The sequence below is a fragment of the Mytilus edulis genome, chromosome 2, assembly GCF_963676685.1.
Source record: "Mytilus edulis chromosome 2, xbMytEdul2.2, whole genome shotgun sequence".
Classification (NCBI taxonomy): Eukaryota; Metazoa; Mollusca; class Bivalvia; order Mytilida; family Mytilidae; genus Mytilus; species Mytilus edulis.
The window spans coordinates 16,828,795-16,853,762 of NC_092345.1; the positions used below are offsets into that span (position 1 = coordinate 16,828,795).

A 24,968-nucleotide genomic window follows, 5' to 3' on the forward strand; every position below is an offset into this window, starting at 1 on the left:
TAGCTTTATCTGTATAGTAAAATAGCTGATTGCAGTATAAATATATATATCAGTGATATATATGCCATTGAAGTATTATATTGCCGACTCTATCATTGACAGGACTGACCGACTCTGGCTAAAATAAAAGTTTCAATAATACATCATTATAATTATTCCCGTCCCCACTGATATCTTAAGAAAATAAAAGGTTCCTACTCATTTTGTAAAGTTTCATTTAAATAGGCATAAGAAAAAATCTCTACTTCTCAGTTGACTATTTTAAATTTTGTATTTCCAAAAACATACCGTACGTAAATGTTGAATAACAATTGATGAAATTGATAAGATTCGAATAACTGTTTCATGATGAAATCAATGGTAATATATTAATTCTTTGATGAGATGCATGATGCAATAATTAAAGGGGATGGAGAAAGTACTCTTATAATTACAGTATGTATGTATGGTAAAAGTCTGTAGCACATCGAATGACTGATAGGTTATCTCCCCTTCTGTACCTCGGTTGTTTTCCCTGAAATAATCCACGTGTAGTAAATCTGATCAGATCTACACTAATTTTGCTTATATTACTCAATGCGTAGGGAACAAAATGGAAAACAAAGAAAACTCGAGCGGGTAGGTAAACGAATCGGTATTTTTGAGAAATGAAGGCACCTTATAGAGCCCCTTTACAAGGTGTAAAAAAATTTACAGCCACCGGTTCAAAAAAATTATGATATATATATAGATCTGTTCACACTAATACTAAGTACAAGTTTGCACTAGGTCAGTATGTCCAAAGATGATATTACATCTATGGTTTTTCACTCTAGGTCTGTGTGAATACGTTATTGATACCAACACTGGGTTTTCAAAATACAGTCAGAGATATAACTGAGGGGGGATAGGACCTTTATCGGGACTCTGGGAACGGGTGTTTTAAAGTTCGGGATTTCAGGATTGACCCTTTCGGGATCCGGGAATTCTTTTTTTCTAATTTCGGGATGTCGGGATTAAGTTTATTTAATTTCTGGACCTCAGGATTTCGTGTTTTTAAGCCCGGGATTTTGGGATCAGGACCCCTCCTACCCTCCCTCATAACTGACTATAGGGTAATTCCAGAAAATAACATTAACTTGTGTGTGTTATTACAGATACTTTCATGAGTTATTCTTAAATTTTCTAAATCTGTAATAACATATGCTTGTTATTTGTAAAATTATTTCATTAAAAGTGTGCTCTAGGGAACTCTTGAGACTTTGCACAGAAACTTAATGCATAGCCTTGATAACTAATTTTTTTAATTAAATTAATACATTTTTGATTGACCATGTTGACCATGGTAAATCAATGAGTCGAGGCTATTAAGGGATAAACTTACCTGTGATAACAAGGCTCAGTTATTAAAGGAATGTAACTTATTATATTTATAAGACACTTGGGAATTACTGAGAAACTTCTTACAATAAATTAAACTACATTGTAAATAAGCATGATGTATGTATGAGCAAATAAACTATAAAAAGAAATTAAAAATAAAATGTTTTTGTTGTGAAAATGTTTGTTAAAATTATTCTGCCAACATGTGTTTGTCCTCTTGCATCGTGGAAAGAATAATACAATTAGTTGTCAGGCTGTGTATAGACTGTATAGGTTGTGTGGTCTGAATGTTCTGTTAAATTTCTTCCCCAAAATAGACGACATTTTATCAGCAATTCCGTACCATTTCGACTGGCTTCCCTTGGCCAGAGGTACTGCTTCCAATCGCGTCAGGAATGCTGTAAAATGTTTCGGTCGCCGAAAGTAAAGGACAAAGTATAAATATCACTAGTCTATGTTGAATTTTAACTATGTTTTCCAGGGCCGTAACCAGGGGTTGAATTCAGGGGAGGCATTGGTTTGGGGCCGCCGATTGAGGCCCTTAGATAGGGGGTTGGGGGCACAGCCCCGGCGGATTTTTTTCCACAATAAAATTGCTAAAAATTAACTGTTTTCCTTAAGACTCCTCAGTATCGCTTGAACCTGGGAGCAATTTTTATGCAAAAACAAACTGAGATTGCTGTTAGGGGTTAGCCAAGGCTGTGTCTTGAAAGCCGTACTTTGAACTATAATCATTAACATTAAATATATTGTGACCGCCGATTTTCTCACTCTCTCTCAATAAAATGGCTTAAAATTACCCGTTTTCCTTCGATTTCCTTACTTTCAGACTCATCAGGAAGACTTGAACATGGAAACAATTTGTTTTGCAAACGATTATTATCTGTTTTTAAAGATATTTTTGTAAAAAAATCAAACTGGTAAGTTAAAAAAAATTATATAGGCCTAAAGCAAGATAATCAGTAGAACGCAAGATATTTTTTTTTTATCGAGGACCTTGAATTTCAATATCGTAGAAAGCTGAACAGACATGTATAGAACTACAACGAATGTGAGTGTTTTACTACTAATTAAGGCATTTACCATAATGTTCTCGTACGATCGGGAGACGTAAGTTGTATAACTAGACACGCTACAAAAATATCCAACAGCTGATTCAGCCGGTAACGAATTTCCGATATCATAAAAGATTCACAATACAAAGGGAACTGCCTCTGCTTAATTGAGCCTCTAAATAAATGTGATTAGTTTTTTTTTAAATTGTGGAAAGCCAAGTTTCTTATGCGTTCTCGTACAACATAGGAAATATTGAATAACAGATGGAAGGCCACATAACACAAAATACTGAAACAAATACTAAAATGGTTTACCGTTTCGATCAAAAATCCGGAAAATGACTGATACATCACATATCATGATATCACTGTTAACACTGTAAACATGTGTATTCAAGTTCTTCGTGTAGGACTACATATTGTTAATATTTCATTTAATAAAATTTTTGGTGTAGAAAATTCAGGGGAGGCAGTTGCCTCGCCTGCCTCATAGGTAGTTACGGCCCTGTTTTCGTTCATCAAACTATCGGGAATGGCCAGTAATCTGTAAAAGTGGTTGTATCTCGAGGGTTGTATGTTTGATTAACGATTTTTTACTTCAACATGATTTTATGTATTGTTTTTATCCTGATGACGGTGCCCTAGGCACCGAAACATGTCGATCAATAAATTTTCTGCAGCAGTCCCTAAAGTGTTGTTGTTATAAGACTCTCTACATTTTAAATAGTTAAGTATACATATATAGAAAAAAGTAATAAAAATAGAACTTTTATACATTTTAACTAAACTAATGATGTATGTTGTCCCTTTGAAACATGTAACATACATATGTTATCACAGTTCTTTGATTTTTTAGTCCACAATAACAAATGTGTGTTATCTTCCTGTAATAACCCTATAGAGTTATATCCCTGACTGAAATTTTTGCTGTCACAAATTATATATGTCATGATAGTCCAAATAATTATGACGTCTTGAAAGCTATGATATTTTTTTTCTTTGACGCCTTACATCAAAGCAGGAAAGCGTCAAAGCAAAAATTAAAATAGCCTTTCAAGACCTCATAATTATTTGGACTAGACTAGTGTCATGACACAATTTTCCTGAGGCCAAATAAAAATATATGTGTGGTTCCAGTAACCCTACTGATGTACTGTCCCAACTTTTTCGGCTTAATAATAGCCTACCCTAAAGATTTTATTGTCATTTTTCATTAAGCACTGTTAAAGTCAGAATGTTGCTCCCATAGACTCAATGTAAAAAAAAAACATAAAATAAATCCCTACCTACCTACCCTAACTTTTTTTCAGATGTAACTGGAACCACAAATACTTTTTTATTTGGCCTGAAGACACCGTCGATCTTGTCCAAATAATTATGAGGTGGAAAAAAATGCAAGACGTCATTATTATTTGGACTATATCAGATTATGACTTAAATGTCATCAGATATTACTTTAATGGATAATTGAAACATGAGTGCAAGAGTAGGCGCTAATTTTGATGATAACTCTTTTAGGAGGCGAAACAATATCAGGTCTGGTCCTGTTGCCAGTTAGCTGTGAAACCATGACTCTAATCATGCTAACGGTCCTCGTTATATTCTTTGATTTTTGCAGGCTATACATTGTAGACGCAAATTGTAAAAAAAATCAAAAGACTTAAAAGTGATAAGATCTACAGATCCCCAGCTACAAATGTTTCTAAAAATACAAGTATCTTTAGCTGAATTTAAGTCAATAAAGATAATAGTTCAAATGAGACCTTATGCTGAATGTTAAGTTAAAAACATTTGGTAATCCGAACCACTTGTTTGAACAAAACGTTCATATATTAATGTTGTTTTGTAATTTATTGTTAATCGGAGCAGACATCAAAAGAATGGTTTACTTGTGTCCAATCCATTTTACTTTGAATAAATAAAATGTTTAAACTAAACTGAATCAAAATAGTGAATAGTACATGTAGCCAAAATTTATGACATGTTTGGTAATGAAAAAAATGTACCTTAATACTTATTTTGGCATGTTTGAGGTCATGGAGGTATCCCTTTCCAAAATCGTGGATTTGCATTTTCTGATTAACATGATTTGTAATAGTATATGGGCCATTTTCAAAATAATATCATGAATATTCTAGATTTTATACATTCTTCAATCTTTACATGAACATGGTGAATATTCACTAAAATCTTAAATATATAAAAATATATCTAAATGAAAATTAAAAAAATATATCATCAGATAATGTGAAATTAGATAATCAAGAAAATTTTATTTCAACTTTTGGCTACAACACAATACAAATGCAATTAAAAACAAATTGTTCAGAAAACCATTCTTTCCACCAGTTAAGACCTTTTTTATATGCAAATATTAAAATTTGGTTTTAAATGTCAATTTTAGCTTCAAATGACAGCTTATTAAACGCTTATTCCGAAAATATATGGTTGCTATACAAAAAGATATAAATAAGGGAGATCATTTTTTACTTCCGGTTTAAAATATGTTACTTCCGGTAATTTTTTATTGTTTACTTGACACAAAATATATGGTTCTATATACTTTTTCATTAATTAAGTACAAAATAAAGCTACTTCCGGTTTACAAAAGGTCACTTCCGGTTGTCTTTTTCTAGATCACATTGCTTGCAACCTAATTTAAAAAGTCCCATGTCTTGATCATGTATACATATGGGTAAAAGCAAAGGTCAAAATCTAGAACGTTACATTTACCTATGACCTTGAGCTCAATTTCGAGGTCATCAACCAAGGACCTCAAATCAAAAGACTCTGGGCCTCTACTATATATTGCTAATGAGTTGTTTTACCTTACAACTAATATTAGATATAAAAGGGGGCAAAACTGGCATCAAATGTCTACATACTCTTTCGACTAAAATTTACATGTTACGACATGTCGCAACTAACAATTTAGTAAAAATAATTTGTCGATAAGTTATACGGCTTTTGAAAATAAGTGAAAATAAGCCAAAATCAAAATTTATAATATGACCTTGACCTTATTTTCATTTTTTTGGACCAAGGATCTCAAATCAAAAGACCGTAGGTCTCTATCACTTATGGTTTACCAGTTAGAAATGCATATTCTTATATCAAACATAAAAGGGGGGATAACTCTCATATGGAATCTATATACGGCTTCGGTCAAAATAAAACAGAACATCTTGAGGATATAACGAGCAATTTGGAAAAATAAATTTGTCGGTTTCTTATACGGTTGCCAAGCCTTAGAGATAACTAGAAAAACAGTGTTTGGGGAGATAACTCTTATTTGGGAAAGTATTCGGTTAAGCAGAGTTGGTTTCAAAAGCGTATAAACTGTTCGACATCATATTCCAAAAATCTAAGTGACATCTTGCGAAACAAAAAAACAGTGAAGGAAAAAAATTAGGCGAAAGAAAAAAAAATTAATAATATCGGAACTAAACGCATTTATTATTAATAAACCAGTTGTTGGCATGACACGGGTTATGTTCTTCTCATATACATGTATGTTATGATGGTATGATACTAAACCCCTCACAGGGAGGATTGTGCCTTATATTCATATGATGAAGACATAATTTTTCAATCAGTTTAATTTAAGTCTAACGCTGGCATGTCAGTTAACTGCTAGTAGTCTGATGTTATTATGTATAATTGTCATTTTGTTTATTTTCTTTGGTTACATCTTCTGACATCAGACTCGGACTTCTCTTGAACTGAATTTTAATGTGCATATTGTAATGCTTTACTTTCCTGCATTGGCTAGAGGTATAGGGGGAGGGTTGAGATCTCACAAACATGTTTAACCTCGCCACATTTTTGCGCCTGTCCCAAGTCAGGAGCCTCTGGCCTTTGTTAGTCTTGTATTTTTTTAACTTTTAGTTTCTTGTGTACAATTTGGAGTTTAGTATGGCGTTCATTATCACTGAACTAGTATATATTTGTTTAGAGGCCAGCTGAAGGACGCCTCCGGGTGCTTGAATTTCTTGTTGCATTTAAGACCTGTTGGTGACCTCCTGCTGTTGTCAGCTATATTGTCGGGTTGTTGTCTCTTTGGCACATTCCCCATTTCCATTCTCAATTTTATGATAGCTTTTAATTACTATTATTTATTGTCCATGGTTGCTTCTGTTGTTAGCCGTGTTATTTAGCTTATTTAAATTTCAAATAGAGTTACTTTTTTGGGGCTATGAAAAAAAAGCTGTACAATTTTCCCACAAAACATTAATGGTCAATTACCAATTACATACCTAATGTACCTATATCATGTATATAGCAATTGTTTAGAAGTTGATCATTATGTCATGCAAATGTATGTAGAGGACACAATCAAACATTAATGTGTTTCACCAAAATCAAACACGTATTGATCATATGATAGCTATATATATAGATAACTCAAAGTGGAGCCGTGTAAATTAAGTATGGAAAACCTCTTTTTATGTCTTCATAATAAAAATTCCAGGTACATATGTACCAAATCATGCAAATGGACGACTAAAAAAATATTGGGCCACATGTCTCTATTTACTTAAATGCCAATAGACATGATAGAGGTGCTAACAATTTGAAGTTTATGTCTTAAATAATTTAACAGTATGTATCTAGAGTTAATGTTGACTTAAGGATGTACTTAGGTGAGGCTAGGTAAAAATTAAGAAATTAAGAAATTAAAATTGATACTTTAAGCTGGTAGAGCATCTATTAAGGATAAAGATAAGCTAAAAATATTGTTATGTCATGGACCTCCTTTTCAAGATAATTGAGATTTAAAATATGGCGGGAAAGGCTGTCTTGGACTTTCGCCTTATATTTGACCCGCCATGACATTTGCAGGCTTATGGAGGTAGCACGTCATTGTTAGAAAAATTATAAACATGATAAATATCGTGATTCAATGAAATAGGTATTTGTGAGGAAGAGATAAACACTTTCCTTGGCTTCTGTTTTGCTGACGCCGAACTATACATCATATATAGTTTTGAAGAAGTCTTACTTTATCGTTTGAAGTGAAAAATATTTGAATCTACCATTTTAAATTGATACCAAAAAAAATTTAATTTCTGCTCTATAGATTTCCTTTCATAAATGAAATCTGAAATATATCCCTAACGAATGTACCGTATCCAAGATCTCATATAAGATAATACCTACTTATAAACTGTTACGCGTCGCATACTACATGTACTAAGTATAGAGACGGGCATAATAAATCTAAATTAAAAAAAGGAATTCTTAAAGCTTACTTTGACAAATTTTAAACTAACTTCATTTCAACAAGTTTAAATTACATGTTCTAAAATAGAGCTACAAAAAAAAAATGTTCTGCATTATAAATTTTCTTTCATAAATGGAGTCTGAAATATATCCATAATAAATGCACCATATCAAATGCATATATGAGAACACCTACTTATAAACTGTTACACGTCGCATACTATGTTTAGAGACATGCATGAAAAATCTAAATTAAAAGACGAATTTAAAAAAAAGAAATTCTTAAAACTTACTTAAACTTTGACAAATTTTAAACTAACTTCATTTCAACAATTTTAATTACATGTTCTAAAATAGAGCTAAGAATTGTTTGTATTGTAGTAAATTTAAGTCTTTGAAATTTTATTCAAATACGCTATTGAACATTACTACATGTACTAAGAGCCAATAAATACAATAATTTTATATTTTATAAATTAGTGCCTTCAATAAATTAAAGCCGTCATAGAACAGTCTCATTTTCATACCGATATTCGAAATGACTCGTTTCATTGCCATTAAAACAAATATGTCATAACAACATGACAAAGAGTTTTGTTTCGGAATATTCTAGATAAATATACAAAAAGCAAATTTTAGACAATGTACCCTCCTAAGCCTGGAAGTGGCTAGTCACATATAGTTAACGGCGTTTTTTCACAATGACGTTCTACCTCCATAAGCCTGGATATGTCGTCACTGGTCACATATATGCATTGGTACTATTTGGGTCTCAAAACAAAAGAAAGAAAATTAAGAATCTTCTAAAATTTTGGTAAATGACCTTCCATGAGCTATAAAGTCTAATATGAAAAAGAAAAAGGGTTTTATGGGGCAAAATATTTTCATTGTATTGTATGGAAAAAACCCAAGAAGTCCGAACATTTAGCACAAATTCGAAAACCTCACCTAAGGTCATCCTTAAGGCAATTACTTTGCAACATGGCCATGCTCAGTCATCGTCTTCTTATTAAATGATTAATGGATTACTTATCTTCTATGACCTAATTTTAATCCCTTTGAAATGTTTTGAAATGTTTTCAGATTTTTACTTCCTCTTTACCGAAAATTCGTTAAGCAGTGGTATCATAAGTAAGCAGTAACTTAAAGTTTTTAATTGTTTTCCCATTATTTACTTTGTAGTGGTGAAAACCAACCATCTAAGAAAGGTCTGAAGAAACAACAAAAAGCAGCAGAAAAAGAAGCAAAGAAAGAAGCAAGGAAGCAGGCCCAGGGTGAACAACAGGTAATTATTGGATAATTACAACTTTTGTCTCAGAAATCAATAAAAAGTATCAAACTTTATCATTTTTCCAGCAAAAGTATGATAAAATAGCAATATTCTCCTAATTATTTACATGTACCATGTTAACCATGTAAACCAGTCAAACTAAAGAACATGTTTTAATAAAAAATAGGAATAAAAGGAAATGTTGGTTTAACTTCTATGAGGCAGCAATCTTAAAACACAAATAGTTACATAGAATTGAGAATGGAAATGAGGAATGTGTCAAAGAGACAACATTGGACAACAATCCGACCAAAGAGCAGAAAACAGCCCAAGGCCACCAAAACAGCGAAAAAATCCCTCACCTGGCCCCAAAACACTAATGTGTACTAGTTCAGTGAAATTAGACCATTTTTTGTCGACATAGTCTTTAACAATAGACTGGTTTCAACAAATATAATACATGTATAAATTAATATTGCTTATAAACTTGCACTAGTCTATTTTTAAAACCATGTACATGAATAAATGAAACAGAGACTTTGATATTAAAATTTTACATCACCACAAAATTCATATATATTATTAACAAAAAGCATTTAAAAAGATATAAATCAAAATTGACAACATGAAAATTATTAATTAAGTGTTTCATTCATTTGCCTTATTTGACACCTGGTGTACGAAGGTATCCACTTCATAGACTCTACTGAAAGGATTCAGTCAGGTGTTGTTTCACCAAACAAAGTATAATTTAAAGATATTTTGAAAAATAAAAACACTGACTTGGGACTAGCACATGAATGTTTGTGGTGATAAACAAGTTTAAGTCAATGTAAATGGTTGTATCTAAGCATTTTGTCTTTCTTAAAGTTATGTCATTCCGTGTCAATAAAGTAAAAATGTGATTTCATGTCCAAAAGATTTTTAAACTAGTAAATTTAAGAAATGGTATGGTATATCTTGATGACAAGATTTTTTTGAATATATTACTCTTCAGGTTTCACAAGAAGAAGATGTATCAAAAGGTTTCTATGGCAACATGCCTATGATCCAATCAACAGAAAGACCTGACAGAACCATATTAGATCTGAAAGATTTAACACCAAGCTTAAAAGATAAGAAAGTGTGGGTTAGGGCTAGGTTGCAGACAAGTAGAGCAAAAGGTAAAAGTTAAATATCATCTCTGTGATTAATTAGAATTATGAAAACAAAAGACAAAAAAATCATGGTTAAATATAGAACAAATATCTTTTTATCTTATCTATAGAATAATAGAACAAATATAAAACTTTCTGTTAATCTTCTTGTATAAAAAAAAACCCAATAGAGGTGACCTGTAGTTGTTAACCTACTGTAGTACATGATTAGTTTTTTGGTGGAGAGATGCCTCATTGTAAACCATACCACATCCTCTTATTTTTATAGTAAATAACAATCTGACTTAATTATTACCTGTTAGTGGTACATGTCTTAGGAAACAATGACAAAACATTCTGAACATGCTGAATGTCAAGATCTACCAAAGTGTCAGATGACTCCTTATGGAAGTTATTGCCATTAAATGATTATTTTATTAGTTTTATTTTTGTTTTGCTTTTTTTTTAAACAATAATATATTTTTTATCTGTTTTTGTTTTTTTGTTTTGTATTCTGATACTTGTTTGAATTTGATATGCAAAACATGAAATATTATTTTGGTTTGGTTATAATTTCTAGGGAAGCAATGTTTCTTTGTTCTAAGACAACAGAAATGGACTATACAGGCCCTCGTATGTGTTGGACCCAATGTCAGTAAACAGATGGTGAAGTTTTCTGCTGGGTTAGTATGGCACTGAAATTGCTCTTTGTGTTGATTCAGACTGAAAAGACCAAATGATAAAGTATATACTATAGTACATGTAGAAGTTTGGATGGATTATAACAGGGATTTTAAATTCATTACATGTGCCAAGGCTGTACACCATAAAAATTATAACCTTATATCAACCATGTAAGTTAGCCAGGAGGACGCGAACATGTAAATGGTCAAATTGAAAAAAAACAATGATCACATGTGCTTGGGTTATATACCCCCCTTTTTTCTTACAAAAAAAGTGTTTTACTTTTTTTCAGTAAAAACTCTGTAGTATTTTAACTTATAAAATTGAGAAAGGAAATGGGGAATGTGTCAAAGCGACAACAACCCGACCATAGAGCAGACAACAGCCGATGGCCACCAATGGATCTTCAATGTAGAGAGAAATTCCTGCACCCGTAGGCGTCTTTCAGCTTGCCCCTTAAAAATATGTATTTTAGTACAGTGATAATGGACGTCATACTAAACTCCGAACTATACACAAGAAACTAAAATTAAAAATCATACAAGACTAACAATGGCTAGAGGCTCCTGACTTGGGACAGGCACAAAATTGCGGCGGGGTTAAACATGTTTATGAGATCTCAACCCTCCCCCTATTCCTCTAGCCAATGTAGAAAAGTAAACGCATAACAATACGCACATTAAAATTCAGTTCAAGAGAAGTCCGAGTCTGATTTTAGAAGATGTAACAAAAGAAAATGAATAAAATGACAATAATACATAAATAACAATAGACTACTAGCAGTTAACTGACATGCCAAATATAGTGTCCTGTTATTTTCTATGAATGTTTGACATGATTGGCTTGTATACTTTATAGCATTTTTCTAATTTGTAGCATAAACAAAGAATCAATTATTGATGTGGAAGGTTTTGTACGTACTGTTGATCAGAAAATAGAATCATGCTCTCAGCATGACGTTGAACTTCATTGTGAACAGGTAACTGTAAAAATACAAGCTTAACTCTTCCTCTTAATTTTCAATCGATTTAAATTGTCTACAGAAAAGGTTTGATCATAAAGAATGCAGATGTCAATGAGAATGTCTGAGGCAAGAGTTTAAAAATATTTTCTGATGCTTTTTATGAACCCACTGGGGCATTTAGTTCTACCCTTGTCGGTCTGTATGTCCATACGTCCCAAGGTGGTTTCTGTTCACAAACTTTAGTTTGCCTCAACCAAATGTCATGAAAACAAAATGCTTAGTATGAAATTCAAAACAGTGTGGCTGTGGCCATTGATTGACACATTAAATTCATCCATTGACTGGGACAATTTACGTGAACGTTTGTCTGTAACGACCACTGTTCACGACGTACCTACGATAGACATTTAAACTGTGGGGTCACCAAAGGTTTCTTAACGCCTTTAATTATAAAGTTATTCAAAAAAATAATCAGGAATAACCTTTATGTCTTGATTTATATAATTGGTATAAATCAAAACATCGTGTTATTTCTGATTAATTTTTTCGAATTACTTTATTGAGGTGTTGAGAACCTTTGGTGACCCCATAGTTTAAGTGTCTTTAAAAAGTACATAGTGATCAGTGGTCGTTACATACAAACGTTCACCTAAATTGTCCCAGTCAATGGATGAATTTAATGTGTCAATCAATGGCCACAGCCACACTGTTTTGAATTTCATTCTATTACCACAAAACACAGATCAAGTTTGAATTTTGGTGGCGTCACTTTAACCATTCTAGAGTTATGCCCCTTTACAAATGAAAATTGCTGAATTTTTTGTTTCTATTCTCTAACTTTAGTTTGCATCAATCAAATGTTATGAAGCTTACACACAATGTATCACTTTAGCCATTCTAGAGTTATGCCCCTTTGCAAATGTTTCCGTTTTCTAATTTAAGTTTGCCTCAACCAATTGTTAAGAAACTTATACAAAATGCTTATTACCTCCAAAATACATATCATGTTTGAATTTTGGTGGTGTCACTTTGACTGTTCTATAGTTATGCCCATTTACAAATGGAAAATTTGCTGAATTTTTCGTTTTCATTCACCAACTTTAGTTTACCTCAATCAAACGCTATGAAACTTATTCACAATAGTTATTACCACAAAAATTCAGATCAAGTACAAATTTAGGTAGTGTTTCTTTTACTGTTTTTCAGTTATGTTCCTTTATATCTTTATATGATTTGCAAGCAGGGGCATCATCTGTGTCCTATGGGCACATTCCCAATTTATTTCCTACTAAACTATGAAGAATTACACTTGCAAAAATTAACTGCTATACATGTACCAATAAAAAGATATGTGGAGTATATCTCTATGAGACAAATAACAATGTAAAAAAATGTCAGATATTCTTAAAATACTTCCATTTTAACATACAAAATCATTTAAGATAACTATTTATGTATTTGTCAAAAATAAGTCTGACATTATTTATAAACAGAGGATGTTTTCCTTTTTTTTTGTTACAGGTGTGGGTGGTCAGTTCAGCAGCTCCACGACTTCCGTTATTAATAGAAGATGCTGTCAGACCAGAGACAGATGATGTTAGTATATTGTAGAATACCATAACACTATCCACACCATAAACCACAATTAATTTACCCTAATAGTTCTTTATAACTTTTGTCATATAAAAATTATTTGTGTGTGTAATGGATAATCAGACGAAAGATGTACTGTGACCTATAGTTGTTAAGTTATATGTCATTTTGTCTCTAGTAGAGAGTTGTCTTATTGGCAATCATACCTTCATTTTTATGCCCCACCTAAGATAGTAGAGGGGCATTATGTTTTCTGGTCTGTGCCTCTGTTCGTCCGTGCGTCCGTCTGTACGTCCGTCCGTTCGCTTCAGGTTAAAGTTTTTGGTCAAGGTAGTTTTTGAAGAAGTTGAAGTCCAATCAACTTGAAACTTAGTACAAATGTTTCCCATGATATGATCTTTCTAATTTTAATACCAAATTATAGTTTTGACCCCAATTTCATGGTCCACTGAACATAGAAAATGATAGTGCGAAGTTCAGGTTAAAGTTTTTGGTCAAGGTAGTTTTTGATGAAGTTAAAGTTACATCAACTTGAAACTTAGTACACATGTTCCGTATGATATGATCTTTCTAATTATAATTCCAAATTATAATTTTGACCCCAATTTCACGGTCCACTGAACATAGAAAATGATAGAGCAAGTGGGGCATCCGTGTACTATGGACACATTCTTGTTTTATTTTTATATTTTCAAACAATCCAAATCTGTAAAAACATCCAACATTTAGAAAAAATGAACTTTGATAGCTCATCAACATGATCAACTAGCTCGTACACATCTTAAATACCATATTGACCTTTGAAAAAAAAAGTTTTTGAAAACAAAAAATATTACCTTTATTGTAGCTGACACAAAATTCCTACATCCATCATTATGTCCGCTAACATTTAACTTTAAAAAAAATATATTTTTCTTCTTTCATTTCCACCCCATACATTTTGCCATAAAAACCTAGAAATGTATGTAGAGGGAAAGGAAAAATAAAATTAAGAATATGCGTTAATTACATCAAATTACAGGGAACTATATTTGTGGACAAAGGTTATTAATTCATGTAATTGAGATCTTTGGTCTACATTTAACTCTGAAAAATCTAGAGAACAGTAAAACAAAATATTCTTAACATATTACATGTATTATGTTTTATTGCTATTTTGTGCATTTTCCTTTGATCTTTTATTGTGATAATTTTTCATTTCATGCTACTCACTTGAGATGGAAAATTATCGCTAGAAACTAAGGAGGCACGTGGTGTTGCTAATGAAATAGACAACGTCGTCTTAGGTAAAATAGCGATAAACAGATAATCATTGGTCATACATGTATCAACTGAAATGCTTTTCTCGCTTTTGCAGTACAGGCTCAAGCGAGAAAATCAATCTCGTTGAGATGATCAACGAAAATCTATAAATATCATATGCATTTATTATTTATTGATAACATACCTAGTCCCCAAAAGAAATATCAGCTTATCAGGCACTGATACTTTGGCTGTTTGACACTCTCACAAAAGCAATTGCACCTAAACCATCAAATAAATCTTAATTCAACTTAAGACAATAAAGTTAAGATATTAAAATTTCAGAAAAAAAGGCTGACGTGAAAAAAAAATCAATAAAATAATAATTTAAAATCTGCCATGGTATCATCATATCAATCATTTAGAATTTTGTAGGCCTTGGCAACAGTTAATCAAGACACTCGCCTTGACAACAGAATATTAGATCTACGTACAACAACAAATCAAGCTATATATAGAATAGAAGCAGGAGTTTGTAAATACTTCAGGGATTATTTAATGGAAAAGGATTTTATTGAAATACATGTTCCTAAAATTATATCAGGTAATTAAAGTCATGTGAAACAAGTGACTGTTAAAATGTCAAGTTGATCCAATTCTTTGACCAATGTATGCATATACCACAAACTTAGTCTTCCGTGCACGATTTTATCTTTTTTTTAGCATCCATTTTGTATAAACGTCTAAAAAATATTTAACTCAGTCAGTGTTGTGAAAATATGGCAGCAATTTAAAGGTCATGTTTTGAAGCCAAGTCAATCGATTGTCACCTTATTAACATTCAACAAAGAAGCATGGATATTTAGATAAACACATGTATATCATGTACCATAAGATATAGATTATTTCAATTGAAACGATGTTTACATTTGTTGACTCTCTCTGCCAATTTGGTGTCCCCCTTCGCAGTTGTGTAATTGCAATCACCAGATGTTTTATGAAAAAGGTCATGATGAGGTAACTGCATAGGGAAAAAATGTTGGCAAAAAAGTAAATGTCTACTCATTTTTGACTAATTAAAGAATTTTCTTCAGTAAATATATACAGAAGTTTTATAATGAAAACTAGCCATATAGTTATAAAAAACATAGTATGTATCATATTTTGTTTTAATTTGAAGTTTCATTTGACTGTCATCATGGTAATAAGGGTATTTGTTATATTTCAAGATTCACAAGCTGTCAAAATTGTGTTCCCCAATTTGAGTCAAATTCTCATATTTGATTTAAAACATACTAAAACACATATCTAAATTATAATAAGTTTGAAGTAAACAGTTAACAGTGCATATACTAGATAATATGTATCAGAATTTTGTGTGTTTTTTAGTCTAGAAGCCATCTAATTAACTATCGAGATGAACTTTGAAAACTACAGATGGTCACATAATACGATATAAACATAAATGTAGATAGATATCTTCCTCATAATTGTATGTTTATGTTGACATCAGGTGCACCCTTATAAGTGTATTTGTGTACATAGAAGAATTTTGTATTTTATAGCTGCGTCAGAGGGAGGAGCCAATGTATTTACAGTATCATACTTCAAAGACAAAGCCTACTTAGCCCAGTCTCCACAGCTGTATAAACAGATGGCCATAACAGCTGACTTCGACAGAGTATTTACAATAGGACAAGGTAATAGGCAAATTGTATTTCTATCTGGACATTTTGGGGCTTTGAAAAATAAAGGGAAAACGCACCTTGAGTAATATGTTTAAAAAGTTACATGCAAGTGGGTTTAATAAAATTCAAATTGTCGTCAAACCAGGAAGTGACTTGATGTCAAATCTGAAAATCACTTATACAGAATAACTACACTTTACAATCAAGGATCAAATTTCAAATCATTCAAAAATACAGCAGATGGGTATATACCTTAAGGAAGCTGGCTTGTCATGTTTTGGATTTTTTGTCAGATTTTCGGAATCCTCTGGTTTTATCTATTTGAATGCCTTGAAAAAATTTGCCTGGTGACCCCCATTTTTCTTTTTGTAAATCTTTTACATGTATAATGATAAGCCATCTGTAAAAGTCGTATAAAATTTTAATTACTTTTTAACAATTTTTGAGAACTTCAACTTGTCAATGAGAGAGCTATGAAAAGTCAAGAGAGAATATTTTCCCACCAAAATTTCAATGGCTAATATCTCGAAAACAAGCACGGTGACCTATATATTTTTTTTGCTCTTTGGATTCCTTTATTAATCCCCTATCTATATAAACTAGTGTTTTGAAAAGTTAATTACTTTGAAACTGAGAAGCGAACTCCCTTAATTTGTGATTTCAGTATTTAGAGCAGAGGATTCAAACACACATCGCCATTTAACAGAATTCGTTGGACTTGATTTAGAGATGGCATTCAAATTCCATTACCATGAAGTTATAGAAGTTATTGGAGATATGTTTGTGCATATATTTAAAAATCTTAGAGACAAGTAAGTTATAGTAAAGTCTATATTTTGATTCAAAGTCCCATTTGAAATTAGTTACTGTAGATTCAGAAATCATTTTGAAGTATTAATACAAATGATTTGACTGGGGAAGTATGGCAGTAAAAAAACCTTGCATTTAGAAATAAAATACATTGCACATATATCTATATTAAACTTCCTAAAATCGCAATAAATAATCTCAAATTTCTGTTAGTCATGTTAAAATTGCAGTATTAAGTTTCACGATTATTTCTGAATTTCCAGTACCTGTATTTTTTATCATTGACCTCTGTATAGTTTTTAGATCAGATTGCAGATTGTCTTGGATGGTGATTGATATCTAATTGTATAACATCAGCTATAACTAGAATCCAATCAATTTTTGAATAATTCTATAAAAAAAAAGGGGCACAACTTCAAGTTAATTTTAAACTTTTAATTATTTTAGTTGATTTAAGATAAAGATTTCAGGCCTGTGGTTTAGAACCATTGTTGGTATGTCACTGATATATCCACAATGATTCTAGCACCAAGAGCCATAGTCATATTTACCATGTATATTTATCTTAAAATATATTCAGAACTCAGGCGTCCAGAATTACAAAGATTAGTTATGTAATTACTAGTTTGTCATTATTCAATAGAATTACCATACTTTATTTGTCTTTTTTACTACCATGACTACAATGTTTAACTTTCTGTAAAATATTGAAATTTTGATATAATTTTTTTTGTAAAATATTGAAATTTTGATATAATTTTTTTTGTAAAATATTGAAATTTTGATATAATTTTTTTTGTAAAATATTGAAATTTTGATATAATTTTTTTTGTAAAATATTGAAATTTTGATATAAAACTTTCTGTAAATTAAAGAAATTTTGGGGAAAAAATGTGAAAAGTATCAGTACTGTATTTACTACATTTACTAAGAGTAGTGGAACTTTGTAATTTCAAAGAAATGATCCCAGTGAAATAAAAAAAAACATCATTCTTGTTGTCTTATTGTTGACTTATTCTCTTTACAGTTTACAAGAAGAAATAGAAACTGTTGGTAGGCAGTACAAATCAGAACCATTTAAATTTTTAGAACCAAGGTATGAAATATTTATTAATTTGATCTGTAAGAATTTTTTGGAAATCTTGACTTCTTTGTTGACATAGAATCTATGGATATATGAAGCTTGTAAAACTTCATTAGTGGATTAACTTCTTAAGCTTCGATATTAGTGCAAATTATTAGATGTTTTCATCATTTTTGTGTAAGCTAAAGATAAATTACAATACTCCCTTATGATATCAATGATGAAATGTATGTTAAAGGGGCATAAGTTGTCAAATTCATGGATACTGTATTGACTCAATTTATCATATTTGATAAATACCAAACTGGAACACATTTTAAACTATTCGCCATCCAATTAAACCTTGAGATGTCCTCTAAAGCCTGCTGATGTTCAAATGAGTTAAATTATTGACTTACAAGCCATAATACATCAGTGATGGTTTTTTTTAGCTTCGTTTGACCAAATTAAACCAAACTGTCTGCTAATAGTGAATTATTATTTTGATATAAATTGTATATAAGTGTTTTTAAAACACAAAATAACACATTTTTATTTTGTTGGGTCTTCTTAATGACCCTAAAAGATTTTGTCATTTTACAGTTTAGTACTAACATACAAGGAAGGTGTAAGGCTGTTACGAGACAATGGTGTAGACATGGGTGATGAAGATGATCTGAGTACACCAGCAGAGAAATTATTGGGTAGATTAATAAAGCAAAAAGTAGGTTCCATGTATTTTTTTACCATGCATTTGACAAATTTTGGGGGATTAGGGAAACATGCATTGTTGTGGGTATTTAATTACATGGATTTTCCAATGTCTGTATACATGCCTGTAGAAAATGTGTACTCTGTTGAACATTTAAATTCCTGGTCGATCTAAATCCAGGAAATCCACAAAATTTGGTATCCCAATGAATCAACAGTAGCTTATTTAATTTTTGTATGGTATACATGATATAAATATATTTTTTATAGTTAGGTACCACCAAATATGATATATATTTACAGAAGGAATAGTACCACCAAATATGATATATATTTACAGAAGGAATATTAAACATCATTGCATCCATCACTTAACGAACTGGTTAGGGGGGATACAGAACAATTAAGGGAGTTAACCTTGTAAAACATTCGGCTGAATGTATTATTTTTACAGATAGTATATTAGTATAGAGATATCAAGCTTCTCAATTATATAAAAAATTGTTTGTTAAACTGCTTTATATCAAATGCAACTATTCCTGAAAATTGTGTGGTTCATATTTCTTAAAACTTTTATATTTTTGTCAACAGGTTAAAACTATTTTGTAAACATTTTATGGAAATTAAACGAATCAAATCTAATTTAGTCTAAATGTTTGTTTACTTCCTTTATAAGTGTACATTCTCTTGAAAGCCTTTTAGTTGAAACTAAGTACTGGTAGCATAATTAATTATTAATTTTACTCAGAATAAACTATCTTGATAATTGGTGAATAATTTTTTTCTTTTCAGTATGATACAGACTTCTTTATCCTGGACAAGTTTCCTTTGGCAGTGAGACCATTCTACACAATGCCGGACCCAACTGATAAGGTTAGTTATCAGGACCTAAATAACAAGACAGTTATCTTAGACTAGTTTTCATAGGCATTAAGAGAATCTTAAAATTTTGCACAAAATGTGACACAAATAACAAAGTTTGACATTACAACATTTGCTTGATAAACATACTCACGAATATCTAATTACTGGATTTATAATCTTTGAATTGTCACTACTCTTCGTCATATGTTTTGGCGGTAAATATTTGTTGCACAATCAACACATGTCAATGTGTATTTACATTTTCTACATCAACACATGATCACCTTAAATGCGCTTCATGATTGGTTACAAGTGCCACCAATGGAAACCATTACTTCATGGATCTGAAATTCTATATTAATCCGCCAAGGATTTATCTTCTACATAATTTTAAGTCCAGTTAAAGAAATGCAAACAATCTATTGATATAACCTAACATTATAAGGGATCTTTACAAAATTTAGCAGTAGAAAATATATAAACTCATTCATTAATAAGTAATTTATTAATTTCAACTTACATCTACATTTTGTTAAAGAAATGGAGCAATTCTTATGATATGTTTATGAGAGGAGAGGAGATCTTGTCTGGGGCACAAAGGGTCCATTGTCCAGACCTTCTTTCAGAAAGGGCTAAAGAGAAAGGAGTTGGTATGTATGAAGTATTAGTGTCTATGAGAATAGAATAGTATTGTACTGTACATTTTGTCATAGTCCTAGATATTTCAATATTATCTGAAAGCAAGTAAAATTCTATTCGATCATTAGGTTGTTATTTCATGTCTGATGTACTGTTATATTGCCTTGGGTACATTAACTTTTCTGCAGAATTCACTTTTAAATGGATTGCAATAAGCTGACTCTAAATTGAGAAATTATTGCGACGTTTTTATTATTGCAAAAAATGCAACAGGGTTATAACGCAATAATTTAAACTCCTATTTCGAAGTTTTTTACATGAATTAAACAGGATATCTCTTAATTTTGCAAAAATTAAAATCTTGTTTAAATTGACCAAATTTCAATAATATCTGACTTTACAGTTTATAAAAGGATTGTTCAATATTGTGCAGCTGTTAAAAGCTAGATATTACAATAAAAAATGAGTTGATTCACTTAATATTGATATAGCAACATGAATTGATAATGCTCAAGTAATATCTAGTTATTGATTTAGGGGTGAACAGTGAATGGTTTGACAGCTCCAGTTGTTTCTGTGCAATAACTTCCAATGCTTTTCAAATAGTTGGCTATTGATGATTTTCACTTTTTTAGTTTTAGAGTTATGGTCCTTGATTGATTTGAAAATGAATTTTACCATGCAATAATTTGAGAACTTTTCAAACTTTAATATGTTGTACTGATGAAAAAATTGAGATTTATTGCAGTATTGTAAATTTCACCTTTGCTGTAGTTAACAATAACACTTATAAACTGAATTAAATCCAAGTTGGCTGTCATTTTTACAGCCTCGTGCATATCTATGTTTCAGCTTAATTTCTTCATTTGTAAATTCTATTTATAGATCTAGAACATATCAAGTCCTACATAGACTCCTTTAGATATGGAGCACCACCACATGCATATCTATGTTTCAGCTTAATTTCTTCATTTGTAAATTCTATTTATAGATCTAGAACATATCAAGTCCTACATAGACTCCTTTAGATATGGAGCACCACCACATGCTGGCGGAGGAATTGGTAAGCATACTATGGATACAATATTAACAAATTTTTCTTATGAATTTTACATCGAACATTAAAAAAAAATCTTTTAAACTGCAGGAATTAAGAATTAATGTTACCTTCAATCTGAATACCTTAGATTCCACTGCTATTGGTAGTACATCATGTATATTAGAAGCATTCAGTACTGTCAGAATTACATGTGATATCTTAGCATCTAGTGTAGCCACTATGCCCTAAATATCTATATCTATTTTGAACAATATGCATGCTGTTCATAGCTTGCATATCACTATAGCATTGACAATAATTATTAACCAATTGCTGTCTAGATCTATTTTAGCAACTACGCTAGATACACATTCATCTAAGTCTACATTGCCCTACGTAGTGACTATGTTATTGAACACGTCTAGTATATCCAAATCTTTAAGTAAAGTATGGATTAGATGTCATTGAGGCAACACACATTCACCAAAAATACATTTCAAATTAGACATTAATCAAGTGTGTATCATACATGTGTGTCATAAATGTTTTCAAAATTACTAACACATTTAAGAATAGAGTATTTTGAAAAGCATGGACATAACAAAAAAGATATATTACACTTCAAGATAATGCAGACTAGTATATCAATTGCCTTTTCAGCAGGTTTTGCTAATGTTAATATTTCATTATAATACTTGTTATTTTCTTCATGTACAGCCATTTTCCACTTTTTATTTCCATGACCTAATTCATCAAGAAATATCTTGACCCAACTACTCATGATACTTTTGTTATTATTTTATTAATACCTATATTTCTATACATTTCAGGTATGGAGAGAGTAACCATGTTGTTTATTAATACCTATATTTCTATACATTTCAGGTATGGAGAGAGTAACCATGTTGTTTATTAATATCTATATTTCTATACATTTCAGGTATGGAGAGAGTAACCATGTTGTTTCTTAATATCTATATTTCTATACATTTCAGGTATGGAGAGAGTAACCATGTTGTTTCTTAATATCTATATTTCTATACATTTCAGGTATGGAGAGAGTAACCATGTTGTTTATTAATACCTATATTTCTATACATTTCAGGTATGGAGAGAGTAACCATGTTGTTTATTAATACCTATATTTCTATACATTTCAGGTATGGAGAGAGTAACCATGTTGTTTATTAATACCTATATTTCTATACATTACAGGTATGGAGAGAGTAACCATGTTGTTTATTAATACCTATATTTCTATACATTTCAGGTATGGAGAGAGTAACCATGTTGTTTATTAATACCTATATTTCTATACATTTCAGGTATGGAGAGAGTAACCATGTTGTTTATTAATATCTATATTTCTATACATTTCAGGTATGGAGAGAGTAACCATGTTGTTTCTTAATATCTATATTTCTATACATTTCAGGTATGGAGAGAGTAACCATGTTGTTTCTTAATATCTATATTTCTATACATTTCAGGTATGGAGAGAGTAACCATGTTGTTTATTAATACCTATATTTCTATACATTTCAGGTATGGAGAGAGTAACCATGTTGTTTATTAATACCTATATTTCTATACATTTCAGGTATGGAGAGAGTAACCATGTTGTTTATTAATACCTATATTTCTATACATTTCAGGTATGGAGAGAGTAACCATGTTGTTTATTAATATCTATATTTCTATACATTACAGGTATGGAGAGAGTAACCATGTTGTTTATTAATACCTATATTTCTATACATTACAGGTATGGAGAGAGTAACCATGTTGTTTATTAATACCTATATTTCTATACATTACAGGTATGGAGAGAGTAACCATGTTGTTTATTAATACCTATATTTCTATACATTACAGGTATGGAGAGAGTAACCATGTTGTTTATTAATACCTATATTTCTATACATTACAGGTATGGAGAGAGTAACCATGTTGTTTATTAATACCTATATTTCTATACATTTCAGGTATGGAGAGAGTAACCATGTTGTTTATTAATACCTATATTTCTATACATTTCAGGTATGGAGAGAGTAACCATGTTGTTTATTAATATCTATATTTCTATACATTACAGGTATGGAGAGAGTAACCATGTTGTTTATTAATACCTATATTTCTATACATTACAGGTATGGAGAGAGTAACCATGTTGTTTATTAATACCTATATTTCTATACATTACAGGTATGGAGAGAGTAACCATGTTGTTTATTAATATCTATATTTCTATACATTTCAGGTATGGAGAGAGTAACCATGTTGTTTATTAATACCTATATTTCTATACATTACAGGTATGGAGAGAGTAACCATGTTGTTTATTAATACCTATATTTCTATACATTTCAGGTATGGAGAGAGTAACCATGTTGTTTATTAATACCTATATTTCTATACATTTCAGGTATGGAGAGAGTAACCATGTTGTTTATTAATACCTATATTTCTATACATTACAGGTATGGAGAGAGTAACCATGTTGTTTATTAATACCTATATTTCTATACATTACAGGTATGGAGAGAGTAACCATGTTGTTTATTAATATCTATATTTCTATACATTTCAGGTATGGAGAGAGTAACCATGTTGTTTATTAATACCTATATTTCTATACATTACAGGTATGGAGAGAGTAACCATGTTGTTTATTAATATCTATATTTCTATACATTTCAGGTATGGAGAGAGTAACCATGTTGTTTATTAATACCTATATTTCTATACATTACAGGTATGGAGAGAGTAACCATGTTGTTTCTTAATATCTATATTTCTATACATTTTAGGTATGGAGAGAGTAACCATGTTGTTTCTTAATATCTATATTTCTATACATTTCAGGTATGGAGAGAGTAACCATGTTGTTTATTAATACCTATATTTCTATACATTACAGGTATGGAGAGAGTAACCATGTTGTTTCTTAATATCTATATTTCTATACATTTTAGGTATGGAGAGAGTAACCATGTTGTTTCTTAATATCTATATTTCTATACATTTTAGGTATGGAGAGAGTAACCATGTTGTTTCTTAATATCTATATTTCTATACATTACAGGTATGGAGAGAGTAACCATGTTGTTTCTATACATTTCAGGTATGGAGAGAGTAACCATGTTGTTTCTATACATTTCAGGTATGGAGAGAGTAACCATGTTGTTTCTAGGACTTGACAACATTAGGAAAACATCAATGTTCCCTAGAGATCCTAAACGTCTTACACCATAAATCAATGATTAGCAAATATAAAACTTTTATCTATTAAATAAACTTAGATATGGAAAAGTACTGGTCAAATGCTGCAATAGATCATCTTTATTTATAATATATTTTAAAGTGCTAGTTCCAGTAGTTTGTTTTTTTTATGCCCCTGCCGTCATCAGAGGGGTCATTAAGTGTTGCCCTTGTCCATCAGTTCAATCACAAAAATACTGAACTCCGGATGAAAATACATAATCGTGTGGGAAAATCAAATGCTCAATCACATCAAAGGAATGGATAACAACTGTAACTTTCCTGACGTGTTTACACACATTTTCTTATGCAGAAAATGGTGGACTGAACCTGGTTTTATAGTTAGCAAAATCTGTTTTTCCTA

The 24,968-nt window shown here is 31.0% G+C and overlaps 1 protein-coding gene across 1 annotated transcript; it reads left to right on the top strand.

The window, feature by feature from the left end:
- Window positions 1–463: 463 nt before the first annotated feature.
- LOC139511580 (aspartate--tRNA ligase, cytoplasmic-like) lies at window positions 464–24,712 on the top strand. Its single transcript, XM_071298424.1, has 15 exons — window positions 464–618; window positions 8,823–8,925; window positions 9,908–10,073; window positions 10,627–10,729; window positions 11,607–11,709; window positions 13,216–13,290; window positions 14,965–15,133; window positions 16,095–16,229; window positions 16,882–17,029; window positions 18,055–18,123; window positions 18,694–18,814; window positions 19,594–19,674; window positions 20,204–20,315; window positions 21,296–21,367; window positions 24,507–24,712. The coding sequence occupies exons 1-15, from the start codon at window positions 593–595 to the stop codon at window positions 24,596–24,598; spliced, it is 1,575 nt and encodes a 524-aa protein (XP_071154525.1). The 5' UTR covers window positions 464–592; the 3' UTR covers window positions 24,599–24,712.
- Window positions 24,713–24,968: the final 256 nt, after the last annotated feature.

Coding starts and splice junctions, on each gene's coding strand:
- LOC139511580 (XM_071298424.1), top strand. CDS start 593: ATGGAAAACAAAGAAAACTCGAGCGG. Junction 11,710..13,215: donor TTGAACTTCATTGTGAACAG/GTAACTGTAAAA, acceptor TTTTTGTTACAG/GTGTGGGTGGTCAGTTCAGC. Junction 18,815..19,593: donor GTAGATTAATAAAGCAAAAA/GTAGGTTCCATG, acceptor TTTTCTTTTCAG/TATGATACAGACTTCTTTAT.